The sequence below is a fragment of the Oncorhynchus kisutch genome, linkage group LG10 (genome assembly GCF_002021735.2).
Source record: "Oncorhynchus kisutch isolate 150728-3 linkage group LG10, Okis_V2, whole genome shotgun sequence".
NCBI lineage: Eukaryota > Metazoa > Chordata > Actinopteri > Salmoniformes > Salmonidae > Oncorhynchus > Oncorhynchus kisutch.
Window position 1 is genome coordinate 13,599,511 of NC_034183.2, and position 16,417 is coordinate 13,615,927.

The 16,417-nt window shown below is 41.9% G+C and overlaps 1 protein-coding gene across 1 annotated transcript; it reads right to left on the minus strand.

Moving 5' to 3' along the window:
* Window positions 1-9,348: 9,348 nt before the first annotated feature.
* Window positions 9,349-14,317, minus strand: LOC109897454 (hyaluronidase-5). Its single transcript, XM_020491943.2, has 4 exons — window positions 14,239-14,317; window positions 11,312-12,274; window positions 10,565-10,654; window positions 9,349-10,419 (listed from the first exon to the last, which is right to left on the minus strand). Exons 2-4 carry the CDS (start codon window positions 12,251-12,253, stop codon window positions 9,988-9,990), a joined length of 1,464 nt encoding a protein of 487 aa, XP_020347532.1. The 5' UTR covers window positions 12,254-12,274; window positions 14,239-14,317; the 3' UTR covers window positions 9,349-9,987.
* Window positions 14,318-16,417: the final 2,100 nt, after the last annotated feature.

The window sequence follows — 16,417 nt, forward strand, 5'->3', positions numbered from 1 at the left end:
CGCCGGACAGGCGGGAGACTCCGGCAGCAGCGCCGGACAGGCGGGAGACTCTGGCAGCAGCACCGGACAGGCGGGAGACTCCGGCTGCGCTGGAGAGGAGGAAGGCTCTGGCAGCGCTGGAGAGGCGGGAGCCCCTGTAAGGATGAGCCGGAGAGACAGCCTGGTGCGGGGGGCTGCCACCGGAGGGCTGGTGTGTGGAGGTGGTGACGGATAGACCGGACCGTGCAGGCGTACTGGAGCTCTTGAGCACCGAGCCTGCCCAACCTTACCCGGTTGAATGGTCCCGGTCGCCCTGCCAGTGCGGATAGGTGGAATAGCCCGCACTGGGCTATGCAGGCGAACCGGGGACACCGTGCGCAAGGCTGGTGCCATGTAAGCCGGCCCAAGGAGACGCACTGGAGACCAGATGCGTAGAGCCGGCTTCATGGCACTTGGCTCGATGCCCACTCTAGCCCGGCCGATACGCGGAGCTGGAATGTACCGCACCGGGCTATGCACCCGCACTGGGGACACCGTGCGCTTCACAGCATAACACGGTGCCTGCCCGGTCTCTCCAGCCCCCCGGTAAGCACAGGAAGTTGGTGCAGGTCTCCTACCTGGCTTCGCCACACTTCCTGTGTGGCCCCCCCAATACATTTTTGGGGCTGCCTCTCAGGCTTCCTTGCCAGCCGTGTTCCCTCATATCGCCGGCTCCTCTCTCCGGCTGCCTCTGCTCTCCTAGCTGCCTCCACCTGTTCCCATGGAAGGTGATCCTTTCCCGCCAGGATCTCCTCCCAGGTGTAGCAACCCTTGCCGTCCAATACATCGTCCCATGTCCATTCCTCTTTGCGCCGCTGTTGCTGTTGCCCGTTACCACGCCGCTTGGTCCTGTTGTGGTGGGTGATTCTGTAACGGCTTTCTTGCGGTGAAGGAGCGGACCAAAATGCAGCGTGGTTCCTATTCATGGTTTTTTTATGAAGAAAACTAAACATGAACAGACTAACAAAAACAAGAACCGTGAAAACCTAAAACAGCCCTATCTGGTGCAAACACAGATACAGGAACAATCACCCACAAACACACAGTGAAACCCAGGCTACCTAAATATGGTTCCCAATCAGAGACAATGACTAACACCTGCCTCTGATTGAGAACCATATCAGGCCAGACATAGAAATAGACAAACAAGACATCCAACATAGAATGCCCACTCAGATCACACCCTGACCAACCAAAACATAGAAACATACAAAGCAAACTATGGTCAGGGTGTGACATATTGTGCATAGATTGATGGGGAAAATCTTTATTTAATCCATTTTAGAATAAGTCTGTAAAGTAACAAAATGTGGAAAGAGCCAAGGGGTCTGAAGATTTTCTGAATGCACAGTATGGCTTTATCTCATCCACTCTGGACAGCATCATGTTTTGCTAAAGTCTGGTATATAGCCCCTCTATTATATTAGCAGACAACTGTTGCCATAGACGACTCTGGTAACCTTCAGTAAAATTGTAAAATTACCATTCTCCACATGCAGCGATGGACAGTACCCATCTCCACATACAGTTGCAAGATGGCGCTGATGGACATTACCTATCTCCACATGCAGTTGCAAGATGGCGCTGATGGACAGTACCTATCTCCACATGCAGTTGCGAGAAGGCGCTGATAGACATGGCCGCATTGTTTCAGACTGCTAAGTATCTTTGCAGTATTTTTTTGCTTGTGAGATATTAGTGCACAGTTGAAGCTAGGAGCACAAGCATTTCGCTACACCCGCAATAACATCTACTAATCATGTGTATGTGACAAATCAAATTTGAGTTGACTAATGGAAAACCACCATGGAACCCAGCACACAGCCTGAATCCAAACAATAAAAACAACAGTCATGTGTGACATGATATACAGTTGAAGTCGGATGTTTACATACATCTTAGCCAAACACATTTACACTCAGTTTTTCACAATTCTTGACATTTAATCCCAGTAAAAATTCACTGTTTTAGGTCAGTTAGGATCACCACTTTATTTTAAGAATGTGAAATGTCAAAATAATAGCAGAGAGAATTATTAATTTCAGCTTTTATTTCTTTCATCACATTCCCAGTAGGTCAGAAGTTTACATACACTCAATTAGTATTTGGTAGCATTGCCTTTAAATTGTTTAACTTGGGTCAAACGTTTCAGGTAGCCTTCCACAAGCTTCCCACAATAAATTGGGTGAATTTTGGCCCATTCCTCCTGACAGAGCTGGTGTAACTGAGTCAGATTTGTAGGCCTTCTTGCTCGCACACTCTTTTTCAGTTCTGCCCACAAATTATCTATGGGATTGCGGTCAGGGCTTTGTGATGGCCACTCCAATACCTTGACTTTGTTGTCCTTAAGCCATTTTGCCACAGCTTTGGAAGTATGCTTGAGGTCATTATCCATTTGGAAGACCCATTTGCGACCAAGCTTTAACTTCCTGACCGTCTTGAGATGTTGCTTCAATATATACACATGATTTTCCTGCCTCATGATGCCATCTATTTTGTGAAGTGCACCAGTCCCTCCTGCAGCAAAGCACCCCCACAACATGATGCTGCCACCCCGTGCTTCACAGTTCGGATGGTGTTCTTCGGCTTGCATGCCTCCCCATTTTTCCTCCAAACATAACGTTGGTCATTATGGCCAAACAGTTCTATTTTCGTTTCATCAGACCAGAGGACATTTCTCCAAAAAGTCCCCATGTGCAAGCCGTAGTCTGGCTTTTTTTACGGCGGTTTTGGAGCAGTGGCTTCTTCCTTGCTGAGTGGCCATTCAGGTTATGTCGATATAGGACCCTTTTTACTGTGGCTATAGATACTTTTGTGCCTGTTTCTTCCAGCATTTCACAAGGTCCTTTGCTGTTGTTCTGGTATTAATTTGCACTTTTCGCACCAAAGTACGCTAATCTGTAGGAGACAGAATGTGTCTCCTTCCTGAGCGGTATGACGGCTGTGTGGTCCCATGGTGTTAATACTTGCGTACTATTGTTTGTACAGATGAACGTGGTACCTTCAGGCGTTTGGAAATTGCTCCCAAGGATGAACCAGACTTGTGGAGGTCTACAACTTTTTTTCAAGCAAAGAGGCACTGAGTTTGAAGGTAGGCCTTGCAATCCACAGAAACACCTCTGGTAATGGTTTCAATGGTTTCAGCTAGCAAGCTAGCTTGCTAATGCACGTGTTAGCATCAAGCTTCATCCCACAAACCACCAGCCTGTTCTCTATCACAGTGTCAGAGCACCTGAGATGACGTTGTGATGGGAAATTAAATCATACTATTATTGCATGAAAGTGGTTCATGATGCTAAAGTGGCTCAGTAGACAATTAGGCCAATATTCAGCTCAGTTCACTTCAAGTTAGTTCAGTTAAACTCGACTCAATTCAGTGCAGATCAGATCAGTTAATTTTAATTCAGCTTTGGGACTTGGGGAGGGATAAGAAACTTGATTATCAAGAATGGTCACAAGCTTAATCTTGAACATAACCTTTTAAACAAAGGATATGACTAATCAAATGAGGATTTATAATGACACCATTAAGGATGGGATTCAGCTATCACTTACTATTGTTATTACTTTATGTTGTTAGTACTGTGTGGAAAGGAATGTTAGCATGTGAGCTTTTCAATGATCAGGTAGAGCTATCAAAATTGACTCATGGTTGCGTTTGTAACAATCACTTTTCAACTGTAGTTTCACCTTTCATGTGTATGTGCGTGAGTGTGTGCATGTGTGTGTGTTTGTGTTTGTGTTTGTGCATGTGCGTGTGCGAGCGCGTGCGGGTGCGTGCATGAGTGAGAGAGGTTTCGAGCCACAGAGGCTCCCCAACAGATGGACAGAGTAGAAAGGGAGGGGCTTAAGGATGTATAGTATGTCACTGGGTACCTTGATCCCCTTCTGCTATAGAATTTTCATCCACTTCTGTTACAGAACCTTGATCCACTTCTGTTACAGAACCTTGACACCCTCTTGCTATAGTATAGAACCTTGACCCCCTGCTGTTAAAGAACCTTGATAGCCTCCTGCTATCAAACCTTGAGTCCCTCCTGCTATAGAACCTTGCCACCTCCTGTTAAAGGACCTTGATCCCGTCCTGCTACAGAACTTGAAGCCCCTCCTGTTGTAGAACCTTGACCCCCTCCTGCTATAGAATCTTGACCCCCTCCTGCTATAGAAACTTGACCTCCCTTTATAGAACCTTGAACCCCAACTGCTATATAACATTGATCCCCTCCTGCTATAGAACCTTGACCCCTCCTATTATAGAACCTTGATGCCCGTCCTGCTATTGAACCTTGACCCCCTCCTGCTATAGAACCTTGAACCCATCCTGTTATAGAACCTTGATCCCCTCCTGTTAAAGGATCTTGATCCCCTCCTGCTATAGTACCTTAAGCCCGTCCTGCTATAGAACCTTGATCCCCTCCTGCTATAGAACATTGAACCCCTCCTGCTATAGAACCTTGGTCCCCTCCTGCTCTAGAACATTGACCCCCTCCTGTTATAGAACATTGATCTCCTCCTGCTATTGAACCTTGACCCCCCTTTTATTGAACCTTCATCCCCTCCTGCTATAGAACCTTGATCCCCTCCTGTTAAAGGATCTTGATCCTCTCCTGCTATAGTACCTTAAGCCCATCCTGCTATAGAACCTTGATCCCCTCCTGCTATAGAACCTTGACACCCTCCTGCTATAGAACCTTGACCCACTCCTGTTATAGAACCTTTACCCTCTCCTGCTGTATAACGTTGATTCCCTCCTGCATTAAAACCTTGATCCCTTCCTGCTATAGAACCTTGACGCCCTCCTGCCCCCAGAATATGATTTTAGGGGATGATAGACAAAAGTCTACACATAATGCTCCTTGATATACATGCACACACACACGGGTTTCTCTTTATTGAGATTTTACAGATGTATTTCCTGGATGCTTTTAGTGTGAACCCTCTGGAGGGTTGGGAAAGGGCCTATGCAAAGGGACACGATAGTGTTCTCTACTTATCTCTCATTCACTAAGTAGTGATCAACTTCAATCCTATCCTCGAACTTTCGAAGTTAAACATGGCAAAACTGGCTTGAAAAAACTACTTAATTTGTGGTTCCCAGATATTATCCAATGATAAGCTTTCTAGAGGGAAACCATGTGGATTATAGTTGTCAGGATTAACTTGATGATACTCCAGTATGTCGATAAGAAGTTTTGTTTTGTGACGGAAATTAGATGAGAATGTGATTAGAATTGTAACCATGGTGATATCAAGGCTCTCACTCTCTCTGTAGATGGCTATAGCTTTAGAAGAGAGGAGATTGAGGTTTTCTGTAGTGGATTATAGAGATTTAATGATTCGTTCTTGTTTCTGTGAGTATCCCACACTGGGTTGGAACTTCATAGCCTCAGGTCTCTGTATTTGAAGCAGTCCTCTTGTATCTCACAGTCATACAGGAATCAAAGAAAACCCTTACGGAGAAACCATGTGAATTTCACGTGATCACGTGACCTCGTGTGGTTTTTCCGTAAGGGATGTTCAATGCAGTGAAGCACAGGCAGCAGGTGTGTAGCAAGGTTTGTTTTGTGTGTGTGTTTCGCTAAACACACACGTACACACACAAAACAAACATATGTTGACAAGAAGACAAGTACGCATAAATATGCCCAAGCCCAAATTCATTTGACTCCTGAAGAGAATGGAGTCCAAAGGGATTTGATCTCCCCTCATCAGCATGCTCTCCCTAATCTAAGTCTTCAGAGACAAAGGGATTTGATCTCCACACATTAGCATGCTCTCCCTAATCTAAATCTTCAAACAAAGGGATTTGAACTCCCCAAATCAGCATGCTCTCCCTAATCTAAATCTTCAAACAAAGGGATTTCATCTCCGCTCATCAGCATGCTCTTCCTAATCTAAGTCTTCAGAGACAAAGGGATTCGAACTCCCCAAATCAGCATGCTCTCCCTAATCTAAATCTTCAAACAAAGGGATTTGATCTCCCCTCATCAGCATGCTCTCCCTAATCTAAATTTTCAGAGACAAAGGGATTTGATCTCCACACATCAGCATGCTCTCCCTAATCTAAATCTTCAAACAAAGCGATTTGATCTCCCCAAATCAGCATGCTCTACCTAATCTAAGTCTTCAGAGACAAAGGGATTTGAACTCCCCAAATCAGTATGCTCTCCCTAATCTAAGTCAATCAGTAGGACAATGTAGCATTCTCAGAGTCATGAAATATAATAACCATTAGGGCTTACCCTGCAGCACAGTAGCTTTAAGGTACTGTTCTAAGAGAGTACATTATTTCATATTACTGCATTCCCCAGTCCTGCCTCTAAATTACTTCTCTCTCTGTCAGATGGAACACTTCCCATTGGGCAGACACTGGTTGAGTCAGCATTGTTTCCATGTCCTTTAGACGTTGAATTGAGTGCTCTGATGAAAGGAGTGGGTCACTCAAAACTGTTCCTGACATTACTCTGACATGGTGATATTCATACGACATTTTAGAAGAAAAAAAGACTATTAAGAACAGCTACTCTAAACTACGGCAGACACGAGAAGTAACAATCCTCCTTATCACTATAGATATCATAGAGGACAAACAACCACCAAAGAGCAATGCTTTTTCTCAGCCTTGACAGTCGTATTCAAGCTGAGTCATTGCTGAATGGTTTGTGCAGATACACTGTCCGGCTATAGACCCCCTTTTGTGTTGCACTTGAGAGAGCCAATGCCGCTTAGTTCACTCTGTAGTTGTAAAGACCACCTCCACCCACCCTTGAGATGAGTGTAAACCCACTCTAATCGCAGACAGTCACCCGGTGTCGCAGCAGTGTGTGTTGATGTGTCATGCTTAGGGCCCTGTGTTATGCTGTACAGTTAAACCATTTGCACTGTTTCATTCAGCTGGACTGTGGCTACCCAGTATTAGACTGCCACCTGTGGAAGCAAGAACTTCACTGAATATCAAATGTTTTACTGAATAGAAAAACACTTGGAGTTACTCTTGAACTCTTATTATAGACACAATCTGGGATATGTCCAGCTGTTTAATAGTAATTTCAATGAATGATGAGTGCCATTGGTATGTGTCATTGCTATGTGAAATTATGTAACCAGTTCAAGTTGCCTTATTGGTTTCAAAATGTATTTCATTTAATCCATGAGGTGTTTCCCACGCAAAACGGGATATATGAGAGGAATTGTTGTCACTGTTATCCCTTGACTAACCCAGAGGAATCAGTGCAAAATACAGATTTATCGCCCCCTACAGTTACTTTACACTATCAGCAGGAGTTTAATTTCCCTTCCTGTCTGGCTAGGACAGCATTCCCTTCCTGTCTGGCTAGGATACATATGGATACATATTTTCAAATGGAGGAACGCTAACAGCAACAAGGAGCTCGGGTGGAACATAGTGGTATGGTCTGGTTTATTTGTTTACATTGTCCCCTTAGTGAGACACACAGGCACTCTAGCCAGAAGACACATGGATTCATGCTATGGATCTGAAACGTCCAATAATAACTTATCCTGTCCTATTCGGTGTCCTGTGTGAATTTCAACTGTTCTGCCTTATTATTATTGGACCATGCTGGTCATTTATGAACATTTGAACATCTTGGCCATGTTCTGTTATAATCTCCACCCGGCACAGCCAGAAGAGGACTGGCCACCCCACATAGCCTGGTTCCTCTCTAGGTTTCTTCCTAGGTTTTGTCCTTTCTAAGGAGTTTTTCCTAGCCACCGTGCTTCTACACCTGCATTGCTTGCTGTTTGGGGTTTTAGGCTGGGTTTCTGTACAGCACTTTGAGATATCAGCTGATGTACGAAGGGCTATAAATACATTTGATTTGATTTAATTAATATATGTGAGAAATGACTGAAATCAAAACACATTTTATTTGTCACATGCCCGAATACTTCAGGTACAGGTATACTTTACTGGGAAATGCTTACTTATGAGCCTTTTCCCAGCAATGCAGAGTTAAAAAGTATTTTCATGATCAATGTTTTTTTTTTTTTATCTGTCAGACAGACACAAAGTTCCCTCGAGCTAAACAACAGGTTTGGAAAGCTATCTGGAGATTTGTGAACAGGAAACTTGTCATTGACAGGAGATGCCAGTGGTCTATATATCTGATTAATGCTGGCCTTACAGTGTCATACAATATTGGGTACAGTATGTCACATTAGAAACCTAGTTAAAGGTTGTGGATATACAGTATATCACACTAGAAACCTAGTTAAAGGTTGTGGATATACAATATATCACATTAGAAACCTAGTTAAAGGTTGTGGATAAACAGTATATCACATTAGAAACCTAGTTAAAGGTTGTGGATATACAATATATCACATTAGAAACCTAGTTAAAGGTTGTGGATAAACAGTATATCACACTAGAAACCTAGTTAAAGGTTGTGGATATACAATATATCACATTAGAAACCTAGTTAAAGGTTGTGGATAAACAGTATATCACACTAGAAACCTAGTTAAAGGTTGTGGATATACAATATATCACATTAGAAACCTAGTTAAAGGTTGTGGATATACAATATATCACATTAGAAACCTAGTTAAAGGTTGTGGATATACAGTATATCACATTAGAAACCTAGTTAAAGGTTGTGGATAAACAGTATATCACATTAGAAACCTAGTTAAAGGTTGTGGATAAACAGTATATCACATTAGAAACCTAGTTAAAGGTTGTGGATATACAGTATATCACATTAGAAACCTAGTTAAAGGTTGTGGATAAACAGTATATCACATTAGAAACCTAGTTAAAGGTTGTGGATAAACAGTATATCACACTAGAAACCTAGTTAAAGGTTGTGGATATACAATATATCACATTAGAAACCTAGTTAAAGGTTGTGGATAAACAGTATATCACACTAGAAACCTAGTTAAAGGTTGTGGATATACAATATATCACATTAGAAACCTAGTTAAAGGTTGTGGATATACAATATATCACATTAGAAACCTAGTTAAAGGTTGTGGATATACAGTATATCACATTAGAAACCTAGTTAAAGGTTGTGGATAAACAGTATATCACATTAGAAACCTAGTTAAAGGTTGTGGATAAACAGTATATCACATTAGAAACCTAGTTAAAGGTTGTGGATATACAGTATATCACACTAGAAACCTAGTTAAAGGTTGTGGATATACAGTATATCCAGTTACACTTGTGATCTTGTCTTTACTTGGAAATGATGGTATTTTCACCATAATGTGTACTTTTACATCACCATCAAATGTGTTTACACTTTTCAAGGCAGTTTCATTTATGTTTTTGTATTTTCATCAAAAGTGCAGTGTTCATACCTTTTACCTGAACTTTTTTTATTAGAGTTTTTTACATATGGTAGCAACCCAAACTAGTATCCCAAACATAAACTTAAGAAGCCCTGGAAACTCCAAGTGACAGTACAACACCTCCTTTTGTACACAATACACATACATCACAGGTGGCTTGTGGCACCTTAATTGGGCTCATAGTAATGGCTGGAACGGAATAAATCAAATGGTATTGTCATGGCTGTTGAAGGAAGAACTGGACCAAGGTGCAGAGTGGTCAGCGTACATTTTCTTTTATTATTAAAAAATGACGCCAACAAAACAACAAACGCAAAAACAACCGTGAAGCTACAGGCTATGTGCCATAAACAAAAGTAAACTTCCCACAAAGACAGGTGGGAAAAGGGCTACCTAAGTATGGTTCTCAATCAGAGACAACGATAGACAGCTGTCCCTGATTGAGAACCCTACGCGGCCAAAACATAGAAATACAAATAATAGAACATAGAATACCCACCCCAAATCACACCCTGACCAAACCAAATAGAGACATAAAAAAAGGTTCTTTAAGGTCAGGGCGTGACAGGTATCAAACACATGGTTTCCATATGCTTGATATCAAATCCATTCACTCCATTCCAGACATTATTAGCAGTCTTCCCATCACCAGCTTACTGTGTTGTTGCACATCATTACAAGAAAAAAATACATACTGTAGACAGAAGTCAGAATGACAAATGGTTGGAAGTATTGGGGAGTTCCATTGCTTTGGACAAAGTTGGGGAAGGAGTTTAGAGTAATGGAGGACTGACATGGTTCGTCAGTGTAGCACAAACAGTCAAATCTGTCAGCAAACCAGTCAATCTCATATTGGGACATTTCACCCTTCACAGCCAGATTGCCTGTTTTATATCTCTTGATCTGGAAGGTATATGGGTTGAGGTGTAGGTAGTCGTCTCTGTCCCAGTGCTTTCTTATGCATCGGCCATTCGCCCGACACAAAGCCTCGCTGCACAGCCGTGATGCTGTGGAAACATTCAAGATGTATGGATTCATGATCTTCTCCAGGTGGCGTCTGGCAGTGAAGCAGGAGTCCTGTGAAAAGTTGAGGGGGCAGAATGATAAAGTGCTTTTGTTGTGTTTAAATTAAATGTTTGATTAAATGCATTTAGGTGTTAAAGATGTATGGATTGTTCTTAAAAGCATATGAAATAGATCTGTAAAGAAATAGGGAGCATACCTCTGAGTCAGTGACATTCATGTCCCCCCAGGAGATCACCCCAGCCGCTCCCAGGGCAGCTGCCTCCCCAATGGTGTTCACCAGGTCATACTGGAAACCACAGAGTTACAAAGTCAGAAGGGAAATCACTATGACATAATACACCCCCACCAAGTCATTTAAAAGATACAAATCACAACAAGTCATTCAAAGGATACACATTTTGACAAAACACTAGCACTTCAAACACACTTCAAACAATAACATGATAGAAAATGAGACTGAACAAAGTTGTCATGTTGGTAGAACAGAGGATTAAAGAAAAAGATAGAGCGATCACTATGATTTTTTAGCAATACCCTTGAGACATTTAGGCCAGGGGTCGGCCAAAGGTTTTTAGCAACATAAAAAACTGTACATATTTTTTGTAGGATTTTAGTTTTACGTCAAAAAAGACTAAAATCACCAGTATTCCAGTAAAACATTGGTTTAATTTAGGAAATTATTCCCACAAATATAAAAAGAGACATATGTGATCGTGTCTCAATATATTCAAGGTATGAAAGTATTGTTCTTTTGAAATACAATCTCTTTTTGGGCTTAGTTGTGGTCAATTATGCAGTGTACTAATGATTAGAATTAAGTTCCATCCTCTCCCACGGCTGAATCTAGTTGCAGACCCCTGGTTTAGGCTGTCTGATTTTAGGCCAGTTAGTGTGCTGTCAGGTACATAAATAGTTTTTAGATCTCTTGACAGTGTTCACTGACCTCTGACATGTAGTCATCACCACTATCTTTGAAAACTGGGCGGATGTAGGCGTAGACAGGAATGGCGTAACTTTGGTTGGGGAGCATGGATACTCTCATAGCTTCCTGAATGCGGTGGCGGACAAACAGGCGGGCTTGGTAGGAATCTCTCAGGATCAGCTCCAGATAGATGGATGGATAGAGAGCAGTGGACTCCTTCCATAGCCACATCAACTCATCGTTCCTCTCTTGCTCAAGCTCAGGACAACTCCCAGAATAATCACTCATATCCTGGTTGTAGTCGTAGTTGTAACAGTCCGGGTACAGATAGTATCCCCAAAGCCTGTTGGGTCTTAGCCTCTTCCCAACCAAGAGAGATCGGAGAAAGTATCGCTTTGCTGCTCGCTCAAACACTATCTTGGCTCTGTCTTCGGCCTCGTCGTCAGATAAGGTTGGGGTCTTGGTTTTCACAGTCTCAATTGAGAGATCTCGATAGATGTCCTTGCTACCCCAGTTCCGGACCCACTGTGGTCGCCACTCCTCAAAGTCAAGGATGGCGAGGCCCGGTTGGTCTTCGGGGATGTAGTATTCAATGTCATCTTCGGCCTGCTCATGGTGTTCCTGGAAATCAATCAGCTGTGGAAGGCCTTCATCATACATTTCCCCTGTGTCCTCGTCCACGTAGGGGAAGAGGCCGAAACGGTCAGTGTAGAAAATGGAGATGCTTTGGTTGGTGGCAGACTTCAAAGTGCTGCTCACTAACTGGAAGTGGGAGAGGTTGAGACCTATGCCAAATCTGGTCTCGCAGAGTTCTGTGGGAGCGTTCCACATGAATAGGAAGGGGTAGTCAGGATCTACAGGTGGGTCTGTTTTAGGTAGAGCCCAGTTAGTGCCCAGCAGAGTCATGAGAAAAAAACATTCCATGAAGTGCAGTCCACGAACGGAGACCCTGTCCAGATTCATTTTCAACTCTTTGACTTATTCCTTAAGATGGGAAAACAAAGCATAATTAATCAAAGTTTTTGTGAGTAATGTTTTGGAGCAGTATCAAAAGAAAGCACATCCAACCCAGATTTAAGTAGGTAAATGTGTTCTGCACTACCTTTCTTTTCAAAGCAGATTTCCTTTCAAAGAAGAAGCATTTGTTTTTGTTTGATGTAATTTTGGCAAATACAAACATAACTGTGACATCACTGGTCAGCATTCTATCCTGCACCCTCTACTCAAAAAAAGCTTTTAAATTGAAAGTGTTCAAATCAATAAAAATAATTACATTTTTCTGCGAGGGAACATCTTGTGTGGAGTGGAAAATACAACCAAACACTGCACAAATTGTAAAAATAGAAGTGATAGTCAAAATGGAGGCAATGGAGAATGACATCAGCACAAAACTAAGCACATTGTATTCAATCTTTTTTTGTGTTTTTTTTCACCTTTATTTAACCTGGTAGGCAAGTTGAGAACAAGTTCTCATTTATAACTGCTACCTGGCCAAGATAAAGCAAAGCAGTTCGACACATATAACAACACAGAGTTACACATAGAGTAAAACAAACATACACATCAATAATACAGTAGAAAAATAAGTCTATATACAATGTGAGAAAATGAGGTGAATCATATCTGTGATTTCCCCATTTCCAGTACAATAGATTCCATTATTATGTAAAGGGTAAATGATTTGGAGCATTTCCAAAGATCTGGTCTATGTTCTGTTTTTCTCTTTCCTCAAGAACACCTGTTGGTACTTGTACTATTTCACAATGTATTGCAACTGGAAGAGTGGGAATTTGAGTTGATGATCATTGACTAGCAATGCCTGATGTGTGAATTAGAGCTCTGTGATATGGACAAAAATCTGTAATACAATAAATTGCCTGAATATTTTGAGTATGATAATTAGAACTATACATTTATAACATTAATGTGCATCACATATATATATATATATATATATATTTTATATACTTTAAGCTACAAATATTTTGATGGTTGAAGTCATCAATTGTAAAATGAACAATCACCCATATTAACAAACGTATTTCGCATTTCTGTAGTAAATGTTAATTATTTTAATGAAGGATATCTGCAAAATGTCTGCGATAAGTGATTGGCATGGTCAGAGTTTATTGTCCCAGTTCTACACTCTTAGAAAAAAGGGTTCCAAAAGGGCTCTGAAGCTGTCAGCATAGGATGATACTTTTCTGTTCCAGGAAGAACCTTTATTGGTTCAAGGTAGAACTATTTTGGGTTCCATGTAGAACCCTTTCCACAAAGGGTTCTACATGGAACCCAAAATAGTTCTACCTGGAACCAAAAGGGGTTCTTCAAAGGGTTATCCTATGAGGACAGCCGAAGACCCCTTTTTGGTTCTACATAGCACCTTTTTTTCCTAAGAGTGTACATGTATCTCTCACTTGAACTAATTCGGATGGTGGTTGTACTGGGATAAAGTCACATCCAGTTAAGCTGTCTCGTGTCCAAGTCTCTTCTTTAATAAAGCTGATGTTCCACTCTCTGAAACCTACAAACGGCGCGTTGCATTACCACCATCTCAAGTCATTTACATGGCAGACAGGAATTTAGACACACGTCAGGCATTACTAATCAATGATCATCAACTCCAATTCCCACTCTCATTCCTCACATTATGCAACCTTGTAATGTACTCAATGTTTAAAAAGGCTTCTAAAAGTTTGTCATTTCCACTTTGAAAAATGAATCAAATCCTACTAAAATGTCCATGAATTATAATCCACATAATAATTCACATTTCCTTTTGCTGCAGGATTATTTTCCTGCTGTTGCGAACTGGCTCAAATTAAGATCCTATATCTATACCACTTCAAACTTACTTCAAACAATAACATGAGAGAAAATGAGACTTAACAAAGTTGTCGAGCTGGTAGAACAAAGGAATAAAGGTTACAACATGAATGTGCACACACCTGTTCCAGGGATTCGCACACAAATCCCTTGTAATCCAGCACACTCTGTATTTCCCCTTCTCCTGCTCAAAATGTTTGTGACCGGATCTGTTAATTCTTTGGAGTCTAAGACGTTGGGGGGAGGGGGAGGGGGGGGGGGTGTTAAGTTGAAATCTGGATTTGTTTTTAGATGGTCATACTATGGATCATTTAGCTATTTGATTTGGAATTGTAGGACCTTTTTTTTAATACCTTTTAGGTACCTTTTAGGTATATGCCCATAGAATCACATTGAATAACACATTCATAAATGGCAAAAAGGACAGTCCAAAAATAAATAATAAGAAACAAGGTTTTGAAGTGTTTGTCTTAATTCTAGGAGACCTACAAAAAAACTCAGGAAATATATCTATATTTTTTACACATATTTAACCCCTTATTGGGTAGGCACAAAACTAACTTTTTTTTACCTGTACCGGTTACCTTCAGACGAGTCCCGTGACACTTGTGGGAGTCATAGAGCAAAACGGAAAACATCATCATGTTCAGGAGAATCCCATTAGTTTGAAGCCAGAAGTGTTTGGCCACTACCAAACAGAAGTTCGCACATCGACGGTACTGACTTCGTACGAGTCTCTTGACACTTGTGGGGGTCATAGAGCAAAATGGAGAACATCATTCGTGAGTCTCCCCCTTTCAAAAGACTGGTCATAATAGCTCAAGTCCTTCTTGTGAGAAGACTGATTTTCGGGATGTCTCATGGTCTGACAAACACCGCTCTAGCTTTGCCACCTTTCACCACAGTTGTGGAAGTGCAACAGGCAGATGTGGTGGATTGAGAAGCATCCAATGCAAAAAACAATCTCTATCTTAAACTTTGATTGGGATTTTTTGTTATGAACCGGTGCGTCAATCTACTCTAAGGGATTAAAACAAACTATTTCATCAACTTAATTATCACAGAAGCATTACTCAAAGCCCCTCAAAAGTTATGGGGTTAAAGGTTACTATCACGACCCAAATGCAGACTGTGTTGAAGTAACAATATTCATTACAGCAACAGGGGCAGGCAAACGACAGGGGCAAGCAAACAACGGGCAGGGGTCGATTATCCAGAGTAGTGGCAAAGGCACAGGATGGCAGGCAGGCTCAGGCTCAGGGGCAGGCAGAGTGGTCAGGCAGGCAGGCTCAGAGTCAGGACAGGCAAAGGTCAAAACCAGGAGAGCGAGAAAAAGAGACTGGAGAAAACAGGAGCTGAGACAAAATGCTGGTTGACTTGACAAATAGGACATTCTGGCAACAGACAAACAGAGAACACAGGTATAAGTACCAAGGCGTGACAGTTACAGGCTCTGCATACTGTCCAAAGCAGGCCTCTCCAACCCTGTTCCTAGAGAGCTACCGTCCTGTAGGTTTTCACTCCAACCCTAATCTAGCACACTTGAATCTAATAAACTGGATAGTTACAACTGTGGTTGGAGCGAAAACCTACTGGAGGGTAGCTCTCTCGGAACAGGGTTTGAGAGCCCTGGTCAAAAGGATACCAAATAATGGGCATATAATTCTAGGCAGAGTCGCAAAGAAAAAGCCATATCTAAGACTGGCCAATAAAAATAAAAGGTTAAGATGGGCAAAAGAACACAGACACTGGACAGAGGAACTCTGCCTAGAAGGCCAGCATCCTGGAGTCGCCTCTTCACTGTTGACGTTGAGACTGGTGTTTTACGGGTACTATTTAACGAAGCTGCCAGTTGAGGACTTGTGAGACGTCTGTTTCTCAAACTAGACACTACTGTACTTGTCCTCTTGCTCAGTTGTGCACCGCGGCCTCCCATTCCTCTTTCTATTCTGGTTACAGCCAGTTTGCGCTGTTCTGTGAAGGGAGTAGTAGACAGCGCTGTACGAGATCTTCAGTTTCTTGGCAATTTCTCGCCCTATTTCTCAGAACAAGAATAGACTGACAAGTTTCAGAAGAAAATTATTTGTTTCTGGCTATTTTCACCCACTCTAAAGAAGGCCAGTTGTATTGCTTCTTTAAACAGAACAACATTTTTCAGTTGTCCTAACATAATTGCAAAAGGGTTTTCTCATGATCAATTCGCCTTTTAAAATGACTAACTTGGATTAGCTAACACAATGTGCCATTGGAACACAGGAGTGATGGTTGCTGATAATGGGCCTCTGTACACCTATGTAGATA